The sequence below is a fragment of the Alosa pseudoharengus genome, unplaced genomic scaffold (genome assembly GCF_046254945.1).
Source record: "Alosa pseudoharengus isolate Yale_2024_CS ecotype anadromous, Long Island Sound unplaced genomic scaffold, YU_APseudo_1.1 YU_APseudo_1.1_scf_20, whole genome shotgun sequence".
Taxonomy (NCBI): Eukaryota; Metazoa; Chordata; class Actinopteri; order Clupeiformes; family Clupeidae; genus Alosa; species Alosa pseudoharengus.
This window is the reverse complement of record NW_027468664.1, coordinates 34,743,556-34,769,249: the sequence shown is the minus strand read 5'-3', so window position 1 is coordinate 34,769,249 and position 25,694 is coordinate 34,743,556. Positions and strand designations below refer to the sequence as shown.

Genomic DNA, 25,694 nt, shown 5'->3' with positions numbered 1-25,694 from the left:
CATTTTGTTCTTCCACTGGAAATTACTCTTCTACATTTGCTGCCTGCTGCATCCTTTCTGTTTTTATTGTTTAGAAAACGTTTGAGGTCTTGAGTTAATGCATTAAACATTGTTTGCTGGTAACCCGCCACAAATAGCCTACAGATTCTTGCGTGCATACATTCTCATTCTCTCTCCAAAATGTGCCCGTTCTATAGGCTGGCAAAGTGCGTAATTCTGCGACATAAAGCAGATGTATTTGTTTATTGTACAGACAAATAAAAATAACCTGTCAAGCAGTCAATTGACTACACTGCAGTTAAGAAGTAGGGCAAATTAATTTACGAAACCAAAACCTGGGTCATAGTTGTCTAAGCCTCTATTGCGTAGCCTGTTAAAAACGTTGCTAGATAGTAAATCGCTAGCCTGGCCTTAATTGCCTTCCTACGTACTTCCGCTCGATTTTCATCTCCCTCCACGACTCCGTCTGGGATTCCGGCCATTGGCCTCGCTCGCAGCGGTATATTCGACGCGCCAATCAGTGAGCAGGAGGCGAGAGTTGTGAGAGACGACGTCGAGATTCTGCGCTGTGTTTGAATTGTAGTCCTCGGGGAGTTGGCAATGGCCTAAGTTAATGAAGCAATTCAGTCCGTTCTGGCTACGCTTCCAAATATTAAGGAATTGAAGTCCGAACAAAAGGAGTGTTTAACACATTTCATTTCGGGCAAAGATGTCGTGGCCTTACTCGGATTTGGGAAACGTTTGATTTGTATCGCGCAGTAGCCTCGATATTAAATTACAGCATGTGTGGCAGACCCGGTATGAATGAAGCGGCGTGTTTTCAATGATCACATCTAGCTTTGACAATTGTGATGATATTGTATCGCCGAGGCTATTTGCCCCTGTGTTGGGCTTTCCCCTGCGTTCCCCTGTGTCTTCTGTGTTCCCGGCCTGTGCTTGTTTGTGTGTGTGTGTGTGTGTGTGTGTGTGTGTGTGTGTGTGTGTGCGCGCAAGTGTTTGTGTCTCTCCCTCATAGAATGTGTCAATGAGTTCTGATGTGTTTTGATTGGGGGGAGGTGTCCGGGAGGGAATATTTAGGGGTTCAGTTAGGTTAGGGATTGCTAAGGGGAGGGAATAGAATAGGGGGATCTAGCAAGTTTAGTCAGAGTAGAAGTGGATTACGTGCGAGTGATTTGTGTTGCGTTGTGTTGTTGGCCGATGAGTGTGAATGACGAGTGATTGAGACCGTGATTTATCAGCGATCAGTTTGTTGTTTTGTAGTGGACACCTCCTGTTGCCCGTGCACTAGCCTGTACATCTATAGGAAATAAACTACCAGAGTTTTGGAACGATATATCAGCCTTCCCATCTCCTAACTTCTCATCAGCGTTACAACCTTACTGTTGAATAGTAATCTGCTATTTGCTATTCTTCCACTAACTCTTACATTTGTATCGCAAAGCTGGCATGGTCATTTACATCCATCTTGTTCGCTTTGGTGGGGAATGGTTGTTGTGCAATTTCTGAGCATTGTAGTGTAGTTTACTTCACGATCGAGCTGGCGCATAACATACCAAACGTTAGCGATTGGGTGAAATCAGATCCAATCGTTTCAAAGTTCTAGAGAGTCCACGCATCCAGCTTGCAAACGTTCGTCAATAGCCGAGATCCCAGACCCTTGTAGAAGCGAAGTGTTCCAAGGGGATGGCAAATGGCCAGGCTAGTAAATCGCCAACGACATTGTTTTCTGCAGAAGCCTACCCTAGACTACAGATTACTTCTGAACAGTTATTTTTCTACTGGCTAAATAATCAAAAAGGTGCTTTCTCTTCGTCCTCCACACATTAAGCAGGTAGACGTTAGAATAAATTAGCATTTGCGATTGACAACGTTGTGATAAGTAGGCTACTAACTTTGCAAAGTTAACTTGAATGCATCAATTTTGAACAAAGTTGTGTAGGCTACACCGCGCCAGTTGTAGTCTGCATGAACAGTTCTTGCACAAGACACTGTTTTGATTTGCGTAGGGGAGGTGCGGGCTAAAGCCAACCTGTTTGAGGGAGAGCGGTACAAGGAGAGAATGCGTGCTATCCTGCGCATATCTCTACAATGAAATAATGTGTCTAGGCTAATCTATATTTTCAATAAGCAATCACTGCATGCCTATGGAAACAATAAGTCAATATATTAGAGATATTAAGAGTAACGCAGGAATGGACGTTACAGTTATTCAGTAACTGTAACGAATTACTGAAATTTGAATTGTACTTTGTAACGTGTTACCCCCAACACTGACAATAACGTAGACAGCAAATTAAGATATTTTTTCGTTTTGTGGAGCGGCATCGGTAGGCTATAAAAACCAAATTTCGATTTTCGTTAACCACTGTGTAGCCAAGACTTATGCCATACCCAAGTGGCCTAAATCGAGGTCATTTTTAATTATGCATGATTTATTTTGTTATTGAATTCGTAGGCTGGGATTCCTCTCAGCAACAATTATGTTTAACCCTTAGAACCCGATTGACGCAAAGTGTGGAAATTAAAAGAAAATCACGAAATGAAATCAAATTGCATCATATTTACAGTCTATACTTCTCTGCGTTCACCTGCGCACCCATTACTCTCGCTTGAATTACGATGCACAGTGGCTGAAAGTGGTACTACAGTTTCACGCAGCTTCACGTCACGTAATGCGTGAATTTCAAAGTAATGCCCACTGTACGTTTGTCATGATTTTTAAGAATCAGAATTACCAGTTCCAACACTAAACACTAATTAATTACTATGTGTTCGTACAGAAATAAATGTATGTAATTTCATACATAAAAAATATAAAATATTATGTAGGCTATATATGGCCTGATGAAAGTGGACAGCTAAGAGCTAAGAGATATTGACTAGACTACCGAAGATCTGCTCCAAGAAAATCCTCATAAAAGACAGATAGACAGCCAATCTGAACACTTGCTTGTGCCCCAACCAGCTGAATTTTCCACATTAGGCCTAGCAAAAAAGCTGCTTAAGAATATACTGCACGGTCACTCATCTAAAATCTAGTAGCCCAGTCTGTACCAACCTCATATACTACGCATCCCATGTTATTAGGCTACCGGCATGCAAGAAATTTGTTGCTGATTCAGAACACAAGGTTTCTGCCAGACAAATTCATAGAATCAAGGGAGTAGCTGCTAAAATGCCATTGCAAAGCAGCAAAAAGGTGTTTGAAGCCGCTGGTGGCTCTGGAGTCCCACGAACCTCAAGGTGTAGGATCCTCAAGAAGTTTGGAAGTGTGCATAGACCTACTATTCAGCCACCCCTAAACAATGCTCACAAGCAGAAAAGGTTGCAGTGGGCTTAGGAATACATGAAGACTAATTTTCAAACAGTTTTGTTGAGTGCCGTGCAACCCTAGTTGGTCCAGATGGATGGAGTAATGGATGGTTGGTGAATGGCCACCATGTCCCAACAAGGCTGAGTCGTTAGCAAGAAGGTGGCGGAGTCATGTTTTGGGCTGGAATCATGGGGAGAGCTGGTAGGCCCCTTTAGGATCCCTGACGGTGCAAAAATGACCTCGGCAAAGTATGTAGAGTTTCTGACTGACCACTTTCTTCCGTGGTACAAAAAGAAGAACCGTGCCTTCCGTATGAAAATCATCTTTATGCATGACAATGCACAATCTCATGCTGCAAAGAATACCTCTGGGTCATTGGCTGCTATGGGCATAAAAGAAGAGAAACTCATGGTGTGGCCCCCATCTTCCCCTGACCTCAACCTTATAGAGAACCTTTGGAGCATCATCAAGCAAAAGATCTGAGGGTGGGAGGCAGTTCACATCCAAGCAGCCGCTCTGGGAGGCTATTCGCCTTATTCACGCAGCGGCCATTACAAGGCTGAGGGGTACACTTGCCATTACACCTCAGTCCAGCAGATGGTGGTGGTAATGCACTCCGTTTGCAAACTGCCAAAAAAAGCTCACCGAAAAAGGAGAAGTGTTTACTGGCCTGTTCTTCTTCAGTGAGTTTTTTTAGCAGTTTGCAAACAGAGTGCATTATCACCACCATCTGCTGGACTGAGGGGTAATGGCAAGTGTACCCCTCAGCCTCGTAATGGCCGCCGGGTGAATAAGGCGAATTCTGACGTCCTGCAAAGACATTAAAGCAGAAACTCTCCAAGAACTCACAAGTTCAATGAATGCAAGAATTATGAAGGTGATATCAATGAAGGGGTCCTATGTTAACATGTAACTTGACCTGTTAAGATGTTTTTGATTGAAATAACTTTTGTATGACCTCCTAATGCTGCAAATTCAACAAATTATAATTTTTAGTTCTGTACAACCTATAAAATGTCTTGAAACTCTGTTGTGCATAATAATTTGGAACAGTGCATTTTGAGTTTTTTTTTTTTGAAAAAAATACTGTTACAGTATCATTGGGAGGTTTGTTCAATAAAATTCGAATTATACTTAAACGGTTGATGACTTGAAAATTATACTGACTTTCATTTGCATCAACTATACTGCTCAAAACAATTAAGGGAACACTTACAGTTACACAAAACACATTTTTTGAAACCTTCCACTCTTTTCTCCAGTTTTACTTTTGCTCAGAGCCAAACAGTGTCAGAGTACCGATCCAGTGTATGATTGAAGTGTTCCCTTATTTTTTTTTGAGCAGTATACTTAGTAGCCTGGCAATTTGCCATCCCTTTGGTAAGCTTCGCTTCTACAAGGGTCTGGGATCTCGGCTATTGACGAACGTTTGCAAGCTGGATGCGTGGACTCTGTAGAAGTTTGAAACGATTGGATCTGATTTCACCCAATCGCTAAAGTTTGGCCGTGACGTATGTTATGCGCCAGCTCGATCGTGAAGTAAGCTACACTACAACACTCAGAAATTGCCCACAACAATTATCATTCCCCACCAAAGCGAACAAGATGGATGTAAATTACCATGCCAGCTTTGCGATACAAATGTAAGAGTTAGTGGAAGAATAGCAAATAACTATTCAACAGTAAGGTTGAAGATAACATATTGTAACGCCGATGAGAAGTTAGGAGACGGGGAGGCTGATATATCGTTCCAAAACTCCGGTAGTTTATTTCCTATAGATGTACAGGCTAGTGCACGGGCAACAGGAGGTGTCCACTACAAAACAACAAAATGATCGCTGATAAATCACGGTCTCAATCACTCGTCATTCACACTCATCGGCCAACAACGCAACACAACTCAGTCGCACGTAATCCACTTCTACTCTGACTAAACTTAGACGTCTTAGAACCCCCTATTCTATTCCCTCCCCTTAGCAATCGCTAACCTATCCATACACCTAAATATTCCCTCCCGGACACCTCCCCCCAATCAAAACACATCAGAACTCATTGACACATTCCATGACACAGGAGGGAGAGGGAGACACAAACACTCGCGCACACACACACGCACACGCCGGGAACACAGAAAGCCCAACACTGGGGCAAATAGCCTCAGCGATACAATATCATCACAATTGTCAAAGCTAGATGTGATCATTGAAAACACGCCGCTTCATTCATACCGGGTCTGCCGCACATGCTGTAATTTAATATCGAGGCTACTGCGCGATACAAATCAAACGTTTCCCAAATCCCATAGGGAGTAGGGCCACGACATCTTTGCCCGAAATAAAATGTGTTAAACACTCTTTTTGTTCGGAGTTCAGTTCCTGAATATTTGGAAGCGTAGCCAGCACGGACTGAATTGCTTCATTAACTTATGCCATTGCCAAACTCCTCGAGGACTACAATTCAAACACAGCGCAGAATCTCGACGTCGTCTCTCACAACTCCCGCCTCCTGCTCGCTGATTGGCGCGGAGTCGAATCTACCGCTGCGAACGTGGCCAATGGCCGAAATCCCAGACGGAGTGGTGGAGGGAGATGAAAATCGAGCGGAAGTACGTAGGAAGGCAATTAAGCCAGGCTATATATTTAGGAAAATATGAGAAAAATATAATTTGCATAATAATTTGGAACGCAGTGTGTAGTCTACAGGTTTTCAACAACTTTCTATGGTGACCCCTGCATGGCCATTGTTTATCTGAACTAGCAAAAGTAATAGGAATGTGGGACTTGACAAAGGGTAGACATAGGTGCATGGTCGTGTGATCTGCGTATCAATAGTGTAATGTGAATGCACAACATTTCAAGTTTGTTTCTCTGTGGACGCGGAACAAATTCGTAAACAAAACGAAAACAGACCTAATGTAAACGTAGCCCAAGTAGTAGAAAGCAGTACATAGTTGAAACCATTACATAGTATCCATTCATCGTGACTACCTTGATGGAAAATGAGACGATGGAAGTGTCAATGTTTACATATTACACACCTGTAGATGTGCTATGGTTTTGCCAAATGCTTTCCTCTGCATGACGTAGTTCCTCGTTTCCTCAAACATGAACTCACAACTGGCAATAGCCATAATGGCTATCAGCAAGCGCTCCTGAGACACACAGGAAGAAAGATTAAGTCACAGAGAATGGAACTGTCCTCTTAACTACATTATCACACTAATATTATTTGTTTTTGTTTACCTGTGGCAGTTCATTCATTAGGTAGTAGAACCCTCTGTTGACTTCCCCTAATAATGCATCTCCTGGGAGACGTACATCCTCAAAGAACAGCTCTGCAGTGTCCTGTGGGCAAGGTCTTTGTTAAAGGTACTCTGTGATCAAGTTATGTGGTTGTGCAAATCTGCAAGTGCATACCTGAGCTTTCAGGCCAATTTTCTCCAACTTCCGACCCTTCTGAAAGCCCTTCATTCCATTCTCCACCAGGAAAAGGCTGATGCCATGAGCTGCTGTACGGGCCTCACGATTTGTCACAGCAACCACAATCACCAGGTCACTCATCCACCCATTGGTAATGAAGACCTGAAATATGAGGAGTGTATACAGTAGTCATGATATAATTTTGTGTCACTTGACATGTGAGTGATATCACACAGTGCTAATGCTAATACATTTTACATTACATTTGCTCATCTAGCAGACACTTCTATCCAAAGCGACTTAGATATGACAATTATATTACAAATACCATTGTCTCAATTTAGGGTTAAGTGCCTCGCTCAAGAGCACAACAGTAGAAGTCAGGAATTGAACCCACAACCTTTCAAACTACAGCATGCTAGCCCAGCTCCTTAACCACTACGTTACCACCGCCCAACGTTCCTTATGTGATAAATAACTAGAGAAACGTCACATAATTTATGGTATGTTAACTGCTTTTCCACCATTATTTATCAGTCAAACAGCCTAAGTTTTAATCTTAGGCTTTTCCACTGTGACAATTATGATCTGTCAGCAGACCATCTAAAGCACTATTATTGAAAGACATTGGCAATACTGGATATGGTGAAGCATAGGCCATAGAAAGATGTGACTATGGCCTTTGTAATTTCTAAAGTGATGTTAAATAAGTTGTACTCTTCAAAACCTTAAATAAACAAATGTTTGTGTCATTGTTGCTTATAGCCATCAGCCAAACATCAAAACAGTTCTCTTTCGGTTCGACTCACTTGACATTTCACTTTGGGATGCACCTCCTAAAGGTAATTGACTGAAACCTATTCAATCACACCTATAGGCCTACTTGGTCAATGCAATATGAAGTCCATATATGGCTCTGGTCCCGCCTATTCACTCGCAGTGTTCGTAGCAAGCCCTTTGTTAGCGTTACCAAATCTGGAAAGCTTCAACTTCAATGTCACTTTTCCCACTGGCATCATGCACTACTTATTGGTTAGTATTCACTATACGCTGGTTGGTTGGTCAGAAGCACTGGTCAGTGAGATGTTTAGAGAAAGAGTCATAGAAACTAATGGATGTTCTATTTGACAAGTTGTTGATGGCACTGGACTATAAAAGCCTTCAGCTCAACATCTGTTAGCAATAATTTATTTTGGTTGCCTGAACTATAAATTGACCTTTAAACTGATGGCAAATAAGAGTAAAGGTAGTAATCTTTGATATATTCCATATACTATTCAAAGCAAATATATGAGTAATTATGGGAGTAATAAAGGTCAGTTCAACCAAACCTTGTTTCCATTTAGGATCCAGTCATTGCCATCTCTCTTGGCATAGGTCTTTACACCCTGCAAATCACTTCACAAAATAAAAGAGAAACTGTTAATACTCTTGACCTGGGGCAAACACACACACAGAGACAGGCGGGTAGGGGTAGAGGGGGGCTTTGTGTTGTCTTTTGTGGGGAAGCACAGAGTGAGTCCATCTTATGCTACATCCACACTTTTCCTGGTTTTGTTTGAATCCAAAACACTTTTTGTGTTTTTGCCTCTTGTTTTGTGCCTCTTGTCCATACTACTCTGGGATGTTCGAGCTACCGAAATGAAATTTGAAATTTGATTTGAGGTTTTTGAACCATATTTACTTGAAACCGTGTACATGGAGGATAAACCTCAATGTTTTTTTTCAGTGTTGATGATTGTTGATTGTAATTGATTTTTTCTCTCTACCTGAACTCATGATAAAACATGATTTTAAAATAATTTCTGTAAGTTTCAAAATAAGTTGTCAAAAAGTTCATATCAGCCTTTGCCGCATATAGGCTAAAGATTTTAGTATTTAAAAACAGAAGGCCTACCAAGTCAGTACTGTAGGTGGCAATGCCGCTCTGACCACAATATGGTGCCAACGCCTGTATTAACCCGTAGAGCTGTTTTTAGGGCATTTTCACTACCTTTATTCATAAGGATTTATTCTGGTCACTGTAAGTGCCACACACACATATTATATATTGGTTTTTTTCAGCAGAGTCTAGGCTATCTGCCATCATTTCATGTATTAGTACTAGCATTGATTTTATTTTGATTTTTAAAGAATTAAAATACAAAAAGCGTATTATAAAAATGATTATATTTTGATATGTATCTCACCACAGCAAGCTCACAGCTCTACATGCATTTCATTTGTGTGTAGGGCAGACTGTCCTGAATCTAACAATATAATTGCCATTTTGGAGGGATACTCTGGGGCTGAGCAATTTACAGAAATATGTGGTGTGTGATTTACGGAAATAAATGGCATTTTTTATTTATTGATGAAAAATGACCTTTCTGCACTCCATATCTGTGACACGAACTGATCTGACCTGACTTGACCCGAGTTTGCGTGTTAGCCTGCGTGTGTATGCACTCATAATGATTCTCAATTTTTTACTGCATTGCCATAAACAAAGTAAAGGCAAAAAAGGTGTTTCTTTGTTGAACAAATTGGGATGCAATGTGAGCCTTGAATTGGATGCCATGCAGGAATTTGCTATGATCTCAAAACCGGATTATGAACATGCTTTGCCATAGAGAAACACACGATAGCGTTGGATTATAAACATGCTTTGCCACAAAAACAGACAAAAACGTGGGGTAAGTCCAGCTATATGAAGTTATTGTTTTGTTGTCACTTCGTTGTTTTATAACCCAGAAGGATGTACATGATACCAATGAATAGCCCTGTGTCTCTTTCATCTGATATGCTTGCCATATCTATGCGATCACGGGTTCGCGAGTAATTCAACCGAGAGTGATGGGTGCGCAGGTGAACGCAGAGAAGTATAGGCTGTAAATATGATGCAATTTGATTTAATTTCATGATTTTTTTTTATTTTCATACTTGATCGTACAGACAAGTGTGTGGTCTCGTTGGAAAGCCCCACTTCTGCCCTGTCACGCTATAAAGGTTTCATCTCGCTGCGATGAACAGTTCCGGAGCAATGTAACAGAGAAGAAAGGGTGTGTTTTTTGACGCACTTTGCGTCAATCGGGTTCTAAGGGTTAACTCATGTAATAATTACTTATGATTCCCTAATGTTAATGGGGCACATATAATTGACATTGCCTGATGCAAGATTTCTCATTCACCAATTTATAAGACTGATTTGTAGCTGCACAGTTAAACACCACGGAGATTTAGGACGACATGCAAAAACAGCGCTGTCTGGGAAAGCATAGACCCATGTTGTAGTCTTATGAAAGTAAAAGTCTACTTCAAAGTTGGATGGATTCTTGTCTCATGCTGCTCACTTCAGCCATTTATTAATAGCAAAACCTGTCGATTAAGTGTGTTCGCAAATTAAATTAAACTCACAGACATTGCTGGTGTAATTATTGCAACCATTATTATTTTATTAATTGAATGTTAACTGGTGTTCAATAGTGTTTCTGCTCAATTCTGCTCAATTCTGCTCAATTCTAAAAGGCTCAAGCATTTTGAGCTGTGTGTGGTCATACAGTCGGTTGTGTGGCGAAATTGCAATTCAATCTGTTATTTACGAAAATGTAGCATCGTTAAAACATGCCAGAGTTGTAACTAATGCTAATTCTCTGCTAAGTTTGTTGTCAACTACAGTAAACTACTCTGAAAAGTTATGGCAAGATAATCTAATGTTAGAACACGCCTGGTTGTGGTATACACAGTGGCGTTGTTAGACCTGGGCATTCAAGGCTATAGCCTCGGATGTCTTGGGAATAGCCCCGGATCTCTAACCCGACCCTCGCCAGATGAATTTCGTTCCGCTTAGCTCCGCCTAGCTTCACTCACATCCATCTGCGACCTCTTCCATTGAGAGTGATTTCTGCAACCGACTTTATGGTTCAGCCAATCAGGACGCAGGGCGGGAGTTTCATAGATGTGACGTAGTGGAGAAGCGACCATGAGACTGTTCTCAGCGTCACGGGTTGGCTTCGATGTGAGTGGTTGAAGTAGCACGTCAATAGATGACGGACAAGTGGCTTATTCAATCATATGCAAGCATTTTTTGATTAGGCCCAGCCTTCTGAAACACCATTCCAATGGATCAGTTCCAGATGGATGAGTGGAGTTAGGCGGAGCGAAATTCATCTGGCGAGGGTCAGGTTACCGGATCTCTATGCCTTAAAAGATGATAATGAAAATCGCCCTAGAGGTTTTTATGAGGTTCTAATCGAACGCCACTGCCAGCAGCCACAACTGCAACATTGTTACTAACACTGACCTGGCGTTCCTTACAGAGTCGGAATAATTTGTTGCAAATTCAACATCAGTGTTCTATTCTTCAGTGTTCTTTTCTTGTTTTCTTACAATACAGCCTATAAGGCCTAAAGAAAACTAATTTATAATAGAGCAAAGTAGTCTAGGCCTACACAAGACTAAACCAAATATGGCTGAAATACATAGGCCATCATGATCAACAGTGACGCAGAACCATGGATTTTTTCCGTTTATAACATGTTTTGTTTATAACTTAAACCAACATAAAGTAAAAATGTTGACCACATTATTTAGTATAGGCTTACTTGATGATAATACATAGCCTGCCCCCTAACAGTCCTCTGGGCCTACGTACAAAATAGTGAATCATGTGATAGGCCTACTGATATTGATGCTGATTGAGAGCATCAATGAACATTGTAAGTCCTACACCTCTCCTCCTAAAATAAATGGTAGGCTCTAACTGTTATATGCTACTGCGCCAGGATTGTGTAGGCTACATCACTAGTTTTACAAGCGCACACACTAAATGGAGAGCTAGGGTTAATGCAGACTGCGCCTTTAAATAGGCGACTTTTTATCCATCAGCACAATGCTACAGCAGGCTATTTGCACTAAATATAAATAAAGTACATACATTATTGGGAAACTACAATTAAATCTCAAAGTAAAATGGAAGCGTATCAATCACTATAAAGATATTATAAAATGGCTGAATACTTATGCATCATAAAAGATCCCCAGATTGAAACCAGTCACTAGGTACAGATTCAGTGACCAAACATTGGCCATAGAGAGAGGCCGCCACAAGCAAACATGGCATCCAAAAGAGGAGAGGGTATGCACATGCTGCACACAAGAAATCAAAAATGAAAAACATTTTCTTTTACATTTTAATTGTAAAACATGTGAAAACTTTAGATCAATATATTTCACAAATTTTAAAAATGTACAGAATGACACTAAAATGAATTACTTATTAGGAGAGTACCTAATAACAACCTATAATCCTTACTACCACTAGCGGCACGATATGTCAAAGAATGCCATAAAGCAAGAGATACCCACTATGTATTTTGTTTCCTTTCTTTCCTTCTTTATTTTTTTTCTCCATTGCTACTGTTTGTGTGTGTTGGAGGAGGGGGTGGAGTGTGCGTGTGTGTGTGTGTGTATCATATGTGTTCTAATGTTCTATTATTTTTATTATTCTCCATAGTCCATGTCAATTGTTGTAATTTTTACTAATTGCTAATTCTTTTGATGTAATTACTACTTTGGCAGTATTGTAACACTTACAGTCATGCCAATAAAGTTCACTGAATTGAATTGAAATTGAATTGAATTGAGAGAGAGAGAGAGAGAGAGAGAGAGCGCAAGGCATGGAAAGACTGCGTGAAGGTGCACATAGCCCTACAATGAAATAGGATTGTCTCTTATTTAAATAGTACAACATGCAAAATCCTTGTGAGGTGGACAATGTGGCGGGCCGTTGCAAATAAGGCAATGTATGGGAAACACTGCACTCTACCTAATCTGAATGGTGTCTGAATGTCCTTACTCGTACAGCCATCAAGCTCCGCTCTAAAATCTTTGATTAGGCAGGACTAAATTTACACCTGAAAGTGAAAACTGATTACCTGCCTGCTCCTGGTTCTGTCATGGCAATGGCACCAATGCATTTTCCAGCAACCATTGGGGGGATGAATTTCTCAATTTGGGTATTGCTGCCATAGTGACTGATGTATGGCATCACAATGTCAGAGTGAAGAGAGAATCCAGGCCCTGAGCAGTTAGAGTACATCCTAAAAGGGGCAAAATATAAAATAAACATTTACATTTACAAACAAATTCAAAACACAAAAAGTAGCCTATAACTTAATTGAATTTAGTCTCCACAATTGACTACGTTGTGATAAGAACTTTGCAGAACAAATTTGCACAGTGTGGTAATGATTTAGCCAGTTGTCTTTTATGTACCAATGTGCCAACAATCCTTGCACTATTGTTAGTAATTTGATTTATGTGCATGCAGAGGACAGGAAGGTCTGTTGCGAGAGAGAGAGTAAGACAGAGAGACAGAGTGACAAGGATTTTATCCCATTTAAATAGCACATTAGAAAATCATTGAGTGGCGGTCAATGTTGATACTGTAGCGGGCCGCCACATATAAGCCAATGTATGGGAAATGCAGCTCTACATTGTTGAATTCAGGCGTGATATATGTGAATAACACACACACAGACAGACATTTCTGTCATTAATAGAGAGATATTACATTAACTGCATGTAATTATTATTACATTTGTGGGAAATTATTATGTTTGTGGGTTTATGACCTTTAAGTAGTGTAGATTTTTATTATGAGTGATTTATTATATTTGTGGAAATTATTATGTTGGTAGGTGTTACACAAGAATGCAAAAAAAATACACTCACTGTTCCTCCCACACCACAGCAGCAGACAGCAGATCCCCTCCAAGGCCTCCATGTTCCTCAGGTGTGAAAACTCCCAAAAGACCACACTCACCTGCCTTTTCCCACACCTCTCTGCTTACCTGGCCTGCTTTCTCCCACCTGGACAAACATGAGTTCAATTAGCAATTAGACAATATGGAAAATATTACTCAAATTCATAAAACAGACTCTAATAATAGAGAAACTCAAATATTAGCAAACTCGATTTGCTTATAATATATCTGAAACTATGATGGATTGATTATACTTTGAACAGATTTAAACAATAAACTCCAAGCTCATAAGTTCCATAGGTTATAGTGAATTTATGACAGCTAATACTATAATTTTTCATGCCATTATCAGTTGTGTCTGAGCCAAATGGTTTTGATAATTGCAGAACACTAAATGCAGTGTCAAACCGATCTGCCATCTTTAGGCGGTTCACATAGCTAGGTAGTCTATGCTATTCAGTGTTTCCCACAGAATTTAATTCTATTTGTGGTGGTAGGTTTGCAGAATTAACTTTAATGCAACAGTTTTTAACAAATTAGCTCAGCGTGGTTATGGTGCTAACCAGATTTAAGTACAATTTAGTACAACCTGGAAAATCATTGTGTGGTGGTCAATGTTGATATTGTGGTGGGCCGCCACAAATAAGTCAATGTATGGGAAACACTGCTAGTAGACCAGTGTTTCCCCTAGAAATGTCCAGCAGTGGTGCTTGTTAGTCGTAGGAAACTAGGAGGGTCCAGGGGCATACAAAAAAAAAATACTCCTTAGTTTTTTTCAATTTAATTTCACTTATCGAGCGGCAAAACATTACACGTGTCTCATGGCATATTACAGAGTGTTAAAACATTCAGAGAGAGCCCATGAGTAACAGGGGCGAGGAAAAACTTCCTAGAATTGGAGATACATTTAGGAAGAAACCTTGAGCAGATCCACGACTCAAGGGCCTGACCTATCTGCCTAGGGTCAGTTACAGGGCAGTATAGATACATGATAAGTGAGAAGTTAGGTGTAGAGAATAGAACATGGTAAAGCCACCTGAGGTATAGGTCACAAAGAGGTAGGATGGTTGCAACAAAGAGGTAGGATGGTTACAAGAGGTAGGATGGTTACTTCCTTAAAAGATTACTTCTGGTGGAACCAAAACACTGGTTACCAGTTAGTTCAATCATCCCTGTGTTAGTTAAGAAGGGATAATGGACGACACGGTGGTCTGTTCACAGAAGTTAATGCACGGTCGAGGTTGTAAAACGGCCCCGACGCGAAGCGGAGGGCCGTTTAAACCTCGTAGTTTAAACCTCCGGATAATTCCTTTAACAAGCAGCTTGTTAATGGTGTATAAGACAAAGAGATGGATAACTAATATGCTTATAAGACCTTTCTTACCTATTTGTAGTAAATTTTGCAGCCTAATGATGAGCTATGCACAGACGCATTTATAGACATCCGTGGCACCCATAGACAGTAAAAGAAATGGACGAACAGACTCCGTCGTTTTCAATGGGAGGGCACTGAGTCAAATAGAACGATTTTTCAGTTGGTCCCCCCAGTACTGTGCAGACTCACACTTAACTTCGTGACGTTAGCCATCGAACTGAATCTTGTAACTCATATGATAGATACACAGAAATTCTTCTCACACTTCCTTCGCCTTCAAAGTCATCAAACAGCCATTCACCAAACAGTCATTAAACATTTATTTATGTATTATTATTAATATCATCCTCACCAAGTTGTGTTAATGTTGAAGCTACCACACATGATCATCTTCAAAAACAGTCATGCTAAAACAAAAAAAAAAAAGTTATAGCCTTGAAGCTAATCTTCTTTCCACTTTTCCATCGAAAACCTCTGAAATGATTAGTGCCGTTTTTTAAAAAATTAGGTTGACTTTTTTTATTATTATTAGGTTGCCTCTGTGTAATGCTTTACCTTAACATACCGTTACCGTCATACAGTAAGGTGGACTGAGCTTCTTATCCAAACAATACGGTTATCTCCCTACGGCGCGAAAGAGAGATTACGTCAAAGCTAGCTTCCCTCCAACCGAACAAGATAATCATTCTTCTTAAGGGTAACCAACGTTACGGACGAGGTAGTGGAGTCTGTTTTGCCTTTGTAGTGTTTATGTAGATTACACAGAAGCTACAATATCGGCACAGGATATATGTTATATGAAGTTATGGTATTTCAAAAAAATCCTAGAATGAATGGGCTTCTATGGGAGTTAGCAGAGAGGTGGTCCCTCCAGCCTACGTCGATTCTTCTACTTCCGGGAATTTGCCTGCCCCCTTGGCGGCACCCAATAAACGGATCTGGGCATTTTTTTCAAATATGAGAAAATTAACGTTTGGTTCCCAGACCACGTCTCATTGAGAGGTGGTGGCGCTAGCCCAGATCCGGATATTGGGTGCCACGGATGTCCATAAATGCGTCTGTGCATAGCTCATCATCGTCTTGCTTTCCCCCTTGTTCTGTGATTGTTCCCCTATCTCAGGCGAAAATTTGCTCCATGGTCTCCAGGCTGCCTTAGCAGCGTGAATCAAATCGCGCGCAAGGCAGCATGGGAACACCCAGGCTAACTCTCAATAGATTATGTCTTCAACTCTAGGTTATTCCACTGCTTGGTTGAATTTCCCATTGTCCTACGTAATTTAGAACGACCATTAACCGTATGTTATCTGCACACCTATGAAGTAGATCCATTTTTTTGGCCGTATCACACTTGTATATTAATTCGCCGAACTCGTTGTGAAGTTTAAATGAACTGTCACGTTGCATCCGAGCTGTAAAATGCAGACGTTCAGAACATTGCAACATTGTAGCATATGACGGAGGTGGCTTTTAGCTAGATGGATGACAGCAGGCTAAGTAAAATAGCGATGTTTCAAAGCTAAAGTTCATCAGAATCTTGGGATACGCCCGCTTGACAACGGGAGAGATAGAACTAACGATTGGCCGAAGCAACCATCCATTTAGAACTAGTAATGGCAGTTTGTCCTGTGAGTTGAGAAATTAGTTAATATGTGTCGGAAGAAATTAGTTCTACAAACAAGACAGTTTTAGCGATTAAAACGTTTAAATTGTAACAGGAAATGAACACAACGCAAAGTGGCAACAGTGGATAAGCTGCTTGTTAAAGGAATTATCTTTGCTGCCATCTTTAGGGGAAAGTCCGTAGGAGTCAATTGCCAAGTGTGCTCTGGAAATTCACAATTTCGTCGCCGTTTAAAAAAAACAAAAAACATAGTCCAGTATTTCTTTTGAAATTGAAATGAAGTTGTATGGACTGGACTATGTTTTTTTTTTTTTTTAAACGGCGAAGAAATTGTGAACTTTCCCCTAAAGATGGCAGCAAAGATGACAACATTTCCGGAAAGGTACTGGCTTGATGAAATTCATTCTGGACTCTCTATCCGACCACATAAAGACCTCGGGATACTTTGGTTTGGCTTTAGGGACCCTCTACTCACTACCACATAAGTGTAAGGTTGTTTGGAACTGTAGAAGAGGTATAAAAATAGCGTTTTGTAGCGGCGAAATAATATGCCCTTCTCACTTCCACGCTAACGAGTTTTGACTAAAAACGGTAACATCGAACTTTCTTAAAACACATCCGAATGACATGATTTGGATGCCAACTCAACGTATGTACTCCCAATCATCCGTAAATTGATCTAAAGTGCATTTTACTCCGGATAATTCCTTTAATGTATGAAGTCCAAACTTGGTACAGGGACTTGGTATCTGATTGTGAGGACGCACTACGAAATTGGCATCATGTGGCCTCTATAGGGGGCGCTGTAATACAGGAAGTGAGCTTGTATCTTAGCAACGCTTCGGTGTAAAAAGTCCAAACTTGGTATAAGGACCTGTTACCTGATTATGATGACGCACTAAGAAATTGGAATCATTTGGCCTCTATAGGGGGCGCTGCAATACAGGAAGTGAGCTCCTATCTTAGCAACGCTTTGATGTATGAAGTCCAAACTTGGTACAGGGACTTGGTACCTCATTGTGAGGACACAGTAGGAAATTGGCATCATTTGGCCTCTATTAACGTTTTTCATGTGACGTATTCTAGGTTCTATAGCTTTGTTTACATCCAGCTGGTAGGCAAGGGACAAGTTGAACCCATTGAACATCTTTGTCTGCAGCTGCATCTCAGTAGGCTACATCTCTGTATTTCAGCAATGTCAACATTTCAGGCATCAATAAAGGTGATGATGAAACGTTATCCCAATTGTTCAATATTTGATAGCCTGTCACAGGAACGTTGTTTCGCTAAAATCGCCCTGATTTGGTGCATTGATCTGTATCGATAACGTTATGGGAGAACCTGCATGTAGCCTAATGGTAGCCTAACTTTTTTTCTCTGTTCAAAACTCGGTTTACACGAAGATGATAGCCTTTCTTAGAAGCTGTGAAATTTGACCAGAAAGGAACATGTCTTCCTTCTGAAAGCTGACACAAAATCAAACAATATTTGATCATTTAACTTCAACTGGCAGCTAGACTCAGCAGACGTTAAAACGGTAGCAGCTAGCCTACTGTTATAGCCAGCGTCAGTCAGCATCATGTAACATTAATGGCGTTAGTCATGAATCCTGTAACATATTATATCATATAACAGCGATGGCTTATTCGAAGACGATCTGCATGGATATATAACCACCCAGAAAAACTCAGAATGTGAGTGATAAAGTTCATTAATTGTATGAAACTTTTTATTAGTTATCCATTGCAGCATCGCCTATATTAGGCTGTTATGCTAGCTCAGCCTTTAAATATGTTGTTATTTTGGTCATGTGGACTTGATTAAACGGGTAAAGATAATTCATAAACTGCTTATTTCTTACATGACTGAAGCAGTAGCCTAGGTTCAACAGCGATGTTTGAGGTTGCTGTGTTAAGTTGTGTGTGATCGCTAAACAATTAGGATCAAATCAGTTTATTTTGACATACGGGAGTTAGCCTAAGTGACCTGTAACGTTAGCCTATAGCACATAAGCCTATTCTGTTTTCATTTATTAGCATTTGTTGTGATTATATAATCAAATGACACTCAACTTAACTTGAAATAGAAGGACAGAAGATAGGTGATTGGTGTCCACAAGCACGAATTTCACGAGACAAATTAGAACAAACTGTTCCGGTAAAAATAATCTTGCCATGTTTAAAATGCTGCACTTTTTCCCTTCATAGCCTATCTCTGGCAATTCATTTTTGGATGACTGTAGATAGTTGTATTTTAGCCTACGTCTTCGTAGACAGTAGGCTACACCATTAGGCTATCTTGAGAATAAAAGACTTCACAGCTGCTAACGATCATCCTCCACAACGAGGATAGGTAGGCTAAACGGTCGTTCGTCGCCTTTTTGCTTCTTATTGTAAAACCAACTGTTAGGGCCTACACAAGTGGTCGGCATCCCGGTCAATATTTGATATTAAAATTTCAATTTTGAAGCTATTTGTAACTATGTGTAGCCTATGCAACCCGACTGTTGTAGGCTTGCCTACCACTCTCTGCAGTGCCTTGCCTACCATTCTTGCCTACCACTCTAGTTTTAAACAAACGGTCACATGACATTATGACGTAGGTGCAAAACCTTAATAGGGGGCGCTGTAATACAAGAAGTGGGCTCATATCTCAGCAACGCTTCGTTGTATGAAGTCCAAACTTGATACATTGACATATTAGCTGATTGTGAGGACATACAAGGAAAGTGGTCTCATTTGACCTCTAGGGGTGCTGTAATAAAGAAAGTGAGCTCACATCTCAGCAACACTTTGGTGTATGAAGTCCAAACTTGGTAGAGGGACATGGTAGCTGATTGTGAGAACGCACAAGGACATTGGTGTAATTTGGCCTCTAGGGGCACTGTAAAAAAGTAAATAAGCTTATTTCTCAGCCATTATTTATCCAATTGCAATCAAACTTGCTGTGAGTGCAATGCCATTCCTAATATAGCTGCAAGCAGCAATGTGGGGGCCAAGCAGCGAAGCTGCGAAGGCACCCATTGAGTTACTAGCTTTTCCTATTATACTTCCGCCATTGGAGTCTATGGCAGCCCATAGAACGCATGGCTAAAAAGTGCTGAAATTTGGCAGAAAGTTTCAGGACACTCCACTGACCACTCACGCTCATTTACGAATCTCTAAACCCAGCCGTCTAGCGCCACCAACGGGTCAAAATTTGGCCGAAAATAGAACCGCTGGGTCTAAAGTTATGAAATTCGGCGCACTGATTTGACTGATTTGAATCATTTAGCCTCTATGGGGGCGCTGTAATACAGGAAGTGAGCTCGTATCTCAGCAACACTTCAATGTACGAAGTCCAAACTTGGTACAGGGACATATTAGCTGATTGTGAGGACATGAAGGAAAGTGGTCTCATTTGGCCTCTTTTTTTTTTCCTCATCGGATCTGCATCGATCTCAAATATGACATTTCTAAAATCAAATTGACGGAAATCCGTCGTATGACGGAAAACTTTAATCCTTGTGTTTTATAGAGTTACAGACATGAGTCATGTTGTAGTGGTCAACATAAATGTGCCCCTTCTGTTATTAGAATGCTAAGCGGAGAAGCATGCTAAGCAGAGATTTAGTATCATTAATTTCTTGTGTGGCTAGCTATAGGGAGGAGATGTATGTTGCTAATTGGGATTTATGTTGTTTAGCATAATGCCATGGTCATTTCATTTGATATGAGATGCTTGCACTCGTAACTTAGTCACTTGTAACTTTAGGACTGCTATTTTTTTACTAACAGTAATTCATGAAGCACTTTAGCTCTAAAAGTAGCACCTGAGTCTCCGACAGCTTAAAAGAAGTTGCGAGGACTCCTAACTCCTAACGCAATGTTTTGAAATGCGTCTACTATGGTCTACTATGGTCTACAGGAGCTTCCAATCGCGAGGGAACAATTTTGCATTGTAGGCATAACTAAGGGATGCAATAACAACACCAACAACCAAAACTAGCCTACTCATTGTCAACATATACATTAAATGTAACGTTTCATTGTGAATCAAATTAAAATGTTTTCTTTGCAAACGTAGGCATAGGCATATGGTGACAGATTAATTTAATAATATAAGTGTAGTAAAGTGGGTTTTCTTTGAAATGTTTTGTTGTCCACTAGAGGGCACTAGTTATTGGGTGGGTTAACCTTATGGCTGTGCTCTAGAATGCAGTGACTAAGAAGTAGCTGGAAGCTGCAAGATGATACTGTTCCTTGTTACATGGTCTTGCCCAATAAAGCCAGTATTAAACATTGGGACTCGGTTACTACATATGGCGACGAGGATTAATCTGGAGGAAGAGAATCTTATATCCAGCCTCTCCCAAGCAGGTTTGGTCCAGTACCTGGTACCACCACTAGTGGTAATTCTTTAATTGTCATCTTATGCTTCACCGCAACTGTCACTGTACCTAGTATGTCCACTTTCTGTCCGGTGTATGTTTTCAGTTTTATGGGGCACCTTTTTAACTCTGGCAATCTCTCACTATTCCACAATTTCCGAAAGTCAGAATCCTTCATCACTGTCACCCCACAGCCTGTGTCCACTTCAAAATTTATTTTTGTTTCATTCACTGCCAAAGTCATTGTGAGGGGTGCTACTTTTGGAATTCCAGTGTCCAGTATGCTATTCATAACAAACATGACATCCTCATCCTCCGAATTATTTTCCTCTCTCCCACCTATATGATGAGTTTTCTGTGTTTGTCCCCCTCTACTAGTCTTCATTTTCCTTTCACTTTTCCCCTGCGACGGCCCCAATGAGACTGTAGATCTACACATCTTTTGAATATGCCCCTTCTTGCCGCAGTTATGGCATTTTTCTGATATGAATCGACACTCATTTGCAATGTGTTGCTCATTACCGCACCTGTAGCATGCTCTACGGCGCTCACCACTTGCCTCTGATCGCGCAGTAGCCATCTTGTGCACCTCCTGGTGCCTTGCAGACAAAGTCGACTCCGAAAATTGAGCTTAAAGTTCTTGCACATCTTTGTTTGCTGCTTCCATAGCCTGCGCTATTTTCAGTGCTTTCTCAAAAGTCAGTTCGGCTTCTGACAATAATCGGCGTTGTATACTGTCGTCTCCAATCCCACAAACCAGTCTATCCCTCAGCATTTCAGTCAATTTATCTCCATACTGGCAATCGTGCGCCAATTTTCTCAGTATAGCGACATGAATTTGAAACGCTGAACAATTTCACTTGGTTTTGGATTGTAGTGGTCTTTCAAAAGTTTTACCAGTTCCTCATACGTTTTCTCGCCCGGTTTGACCGGGCTAAGTAGATTTCTAATCAAACTGTATGTCTGACTTCCCATTGAACTTAACAAAATAGCCCTCATCCTCTCTGCTTCCGTAATCCCATTTGCTTCAAAAAAATGTTCAAGAACTTCGCAATATTCTTCCCAGGTCTGTTCCTGGCTGCAATTAATCACATGACTGGCACAACAAAGCTAACATTACAGGAGGTCCTTGCACAAAATGAGGTTTTTAAAGAAGAATTAGGTAAGCTGAGGGGACCACCTGCAAAGATATATGTGGATAAAGACGCAACACCCAGATTTTTTAAACCACGACCAGTCCCATATGCCATGCGGGCTAAAGTGGAGGCTGAGTTGGACCGGCTCCTGAAAGAGAAGGTAATTGAGCCAGTGAAATATTCAGAATGGGCAGCTCCCATAGTACCAGTACTGAAACCAGATAATTCAGTAAGGTTGTGTGGGGATTATAAATTGACTGTCAACAGAGTGTCAAAAATTGAGCAATACCCTATTCCCAGACTAGAGGACTTGTTTGCAAACCTGTCAGGGGGAGAACAATTTAGCAAGTTAGACATGAGTCACGCATATCACCAAATTGCTTTAGATGAGGAGTCAAAGAAGTATGTGACTGTAAACACTCACAAGGGGTTATTCACCTATAAAGTCCTAGCTTTCGGAATATCATCCAGTCCAGCGATTTTTCAGCGCACGATTGAGGGGGTGTTGCAGGGCATCCCCCATGTAGCCATTTTTTTGGATGACATTCTCCTGACAGGTCGGAATGACCAAGAGCACCTTGAGACACTGCAGTTGGTGTTGCAGCGATTACAGGACACTGGGCTGCGGCTTAAAAGAAGCAAGTGCTCTTTCATGGCGAGTGAAGTGGTCTACCTCGGGCACAAGGTGGACGCCATGGGTCTACATCCAGTCTCAGAGAAATTACAAGCCATCGAGAATGCCCCCCCACCATCAAACGTGACCGAGCTGAAGGCTTATTTGGGACTGTTAAATTACTATAATAAGTTCCTGCCCAACTTAGCCACTATTTTGGCTCCGGTGCACAAGTTGCTGTGTAAAGAGACAAAATGGAACTGGGGAACAGAACAGCAAGCTGCATTTCAAGAGTCAAAGAGACTGTTGCAGTCTGCTGAGGTCTTAGTTCATTATGACCCAGAAAAAGAGATTGTGCTGTCGTGTGATGCTTCTCCATATGGTGTAGGAGCGGTGCTCTCTCACAAGATGAAAACTGGAGAAGAGAGACCAATAGGGTTCATGTCTCGCACTCTGAGCAAAGCAGAAAGAAATTACTCCCAATTGGACAAAGAGGGCTTAGCAGTAATTTTTGGGGTTCAGAGGTTCCACAAATACATTTATGGCCGAAAGTTTACCATTGTCACTGATCACAAACCTCTGCTGTCACTATTCAATGAATTGAAGGCAGTGCCACAGATGGCTTCTCCACGAATCCAAAGGTGGGCAGTGACCTTACGGGCATATGAATATGAGATCAATTACAGACCAGGGAAACGGCATGGAAACGCGGATGGCCTCAGCCGATTGCCGTTACCAGAAGGACCGAAAACAGTGGCTCCGGAAGAGAGTACTCATGCTGGAGAACTCTGATGTAACACTGGTGTCAACAGACCAGGTGAGAGCATGGACAAACAGAGATTCAGTGCTGGCGAGAGTGAGAGAAATGGTACAGAGAGGGTGGTCACATGAATTAGAGGGAATGGAGTTTAAACCATATAATGTCAGGAAGCATGAATTGAGTGTGCAGAACGGGTGTGTGCTCTCGGGTGCACCAGGACAGAGAGCTGTTTTGAAACAGCTGCACCAGTGCCATCCTGGGGTGTCCCGCATGAAGGCATTGGCACAAAGTTACGTGTGGTGACCCAAGCTGGATCATGATGTGGAGAGCATGGTGAAAGGCTGCAGTACATGTCAGGAGCAGAGACACAATTCACCTGAAGCCCCACTACACCCCTGGGACTGGCCAGATAGACCATGGAAAAGGCTACATGTCGATTATGCGGGGCCGTTCATGGGAAAGATGTTTTTTTATCCTGATTGATGCCCATTCAAAGTGGATGGATGTATATCCTGTCAATTCTGCCACCTCAGCCACCAGCATTGATTGCTTACGCATTAGCTTCAGTAACCATGGGTTACCTGAACTTTTAGTTTCAGATAATGGCACTTGTTTTATGAGTGAAGAGTTTGAGGAGTTCCTCAGTAAAAATTGAATACTGCATGTGACCTCAGCACCCTACCATCCCTCTAGCAATGGCTTAGCTGAGCGGGCAGTGCAGATATTTAAGGAGATGATGAAAAAGTGTCCAGAAGGATCAATAACAACAAAAGTGGCAAGGGTTTTATTCAGCTACAGAACAACTCTTCAGACCACCACTGGGGAGTCCCCCGCAGAAATGCTGGTTGGTCGAAAACTGCGCTGCACTCTGGATTTGATACATCCTGACCTGAAACAGAGAGTACAAGGGAAACAACGGAGATTGAAAGAACATGATGATCAGAGGGCAAAAGCACGCAGTTTTGAATATGATGATCCAGTCCTCACAAAGAATTTTGGTCCGGGGCCAGTCTCCTACAAGGTGATGCTGGCGGATGGGCGAGTAGTTAGAAGGCATGTGGACCAGATTCATTCGCGGAAAGAGTCACCTGAAGTGAGCCAGGATGCAGACGTCGGCAGCTTTGCCTCTCCTGGTCTAGTCACAGCTCCATCAGCACCTTTACCTGAGCCCGTCTCACCAGAACACACAGCAAATCCAGAAGAGACCTCAGGGACAGAGCCGGTGCCACACGTAGGGGAGAGACCTCAGGAGGTGGAGATGAAAAAACCTCAGGAGGTGGAAAGACACTCAAACCGCTTGAGAAGACCACCTGCACATTTGAGAGATTTTGAGATGAACTAAAAAAAGAATACAAATGGACTATATATATAGAACTTTAAGTTTAATACTGATCAGTGGGTGGTGGGTTACAGGAGGTTGTAATTTTTGGTAATACGTAACTTTGGTAATATGTTTATGCTTAAGAGGGGGGAGATGTAGTAAAGTGGGTTTTCTTTGAAATGTTTTGTTGTCCACTAGAGGGCGCTAGTTATTGGGTGGGTTAACCTTACGGCTGTGCTCTAGAATGCAGTGATTAAGAAGTAGCTGGAAGCTGCAAGATGATACTGTTCCTTGTTACATGGTCTTACCCAATAAAGCCAGTATTAAACATTGGGACTCGGTTACTACAATAAGCGAGAATGAAGTGGCCACTTCTTAATGGGACCCACTGTATGGAAGTGGGCTAAGTAAAATAGAGGTGTTTCAAATAAGATAAGGTTAATCAGAATTCTACGATATGCCCGCTTGACAATGGCAGAGATAGAACTGGCCTTTGGCCATAGCAACCATCCATTTAGAACGACTGGCCTTCATAGCAACCAAAGATCTGAGCTGTGTTGCAATGTGAGGCAAAGTATAGAAAGGTGATGAAATATACAGAGACAGGTCAAGAAATATAGTGCAATGTAGACAGTAGTATACAGTTGATTTACAGACGGTGGTTTAGAGTAATATGAAATATTCCTTTATTCTGAGATACATCTGAGATAGGCTACATCAATAGGCTCTCAAAACAACCCCAGGCTCACAAAACAATCCGAAACAGACATAAGGTCTTTATAGAGCAAATCCATATAGATTATTTGTCAAATAAACCAGTAAAACATAATTTGTGGGATAGAATATATAAAATTCACACTCATAGCTCATATTTTTTTAAATAAATCAGTGAAAAAGTATCCTGACAAACAAGCAGCTTTTTAATGCCTTGGTCATATTTCATAATTTCAGAGGCGCAAGACGTGTGACATTATTTATTTTTGCAGCCAATCACTGCTGTCATTTTATTTTATTGATTTGA

The 25,694-nt window shown here is 41.2% G+C and overlaps 1 protein-coding gene across 3 annotated transcripts in view; it reads right to left on the bottom strand.

Moving 5' to 3' along the window:
- acadl (acyl-CoA dehydrogenase long chain) overlaps positions 1-25,694 on the bottom strand; it is a 68,733-nt gene that overhangs the window by 12,155 nt on the left and 30,884 nt on the right. For all 3 annotated transcript variants that reach the window (XM_076297163.1, XM_076297164.1, XM_076297165.1), the window contains 6 exons: positions 13,447-13,584; positions 12,648-12,812; positions 8,064-8,130; positions 6,730-6,894; positions 6,556-6,657; positions 6,351-6,464 (listed from right to left, as the gene is read on the bottom strand). In XM_076297163.1, coding sequence (XP_076153278.1) covers positions 6,351-6,464; positions 6,556-6,657; positions 6,730-6,894; positions 8,064-8,130; positions 12,648-12,812; positions 13,447-13,584 — 751 coding nt within the window. The remainder of the gene's footprint in view (positions 1-6,350; positions 6,465-6,555; positions 6,658-6,729; positions 6,895-8,063; positions 8,131-12,647; positions 12,813-13,446; positions 13,585-25,694) is intronic.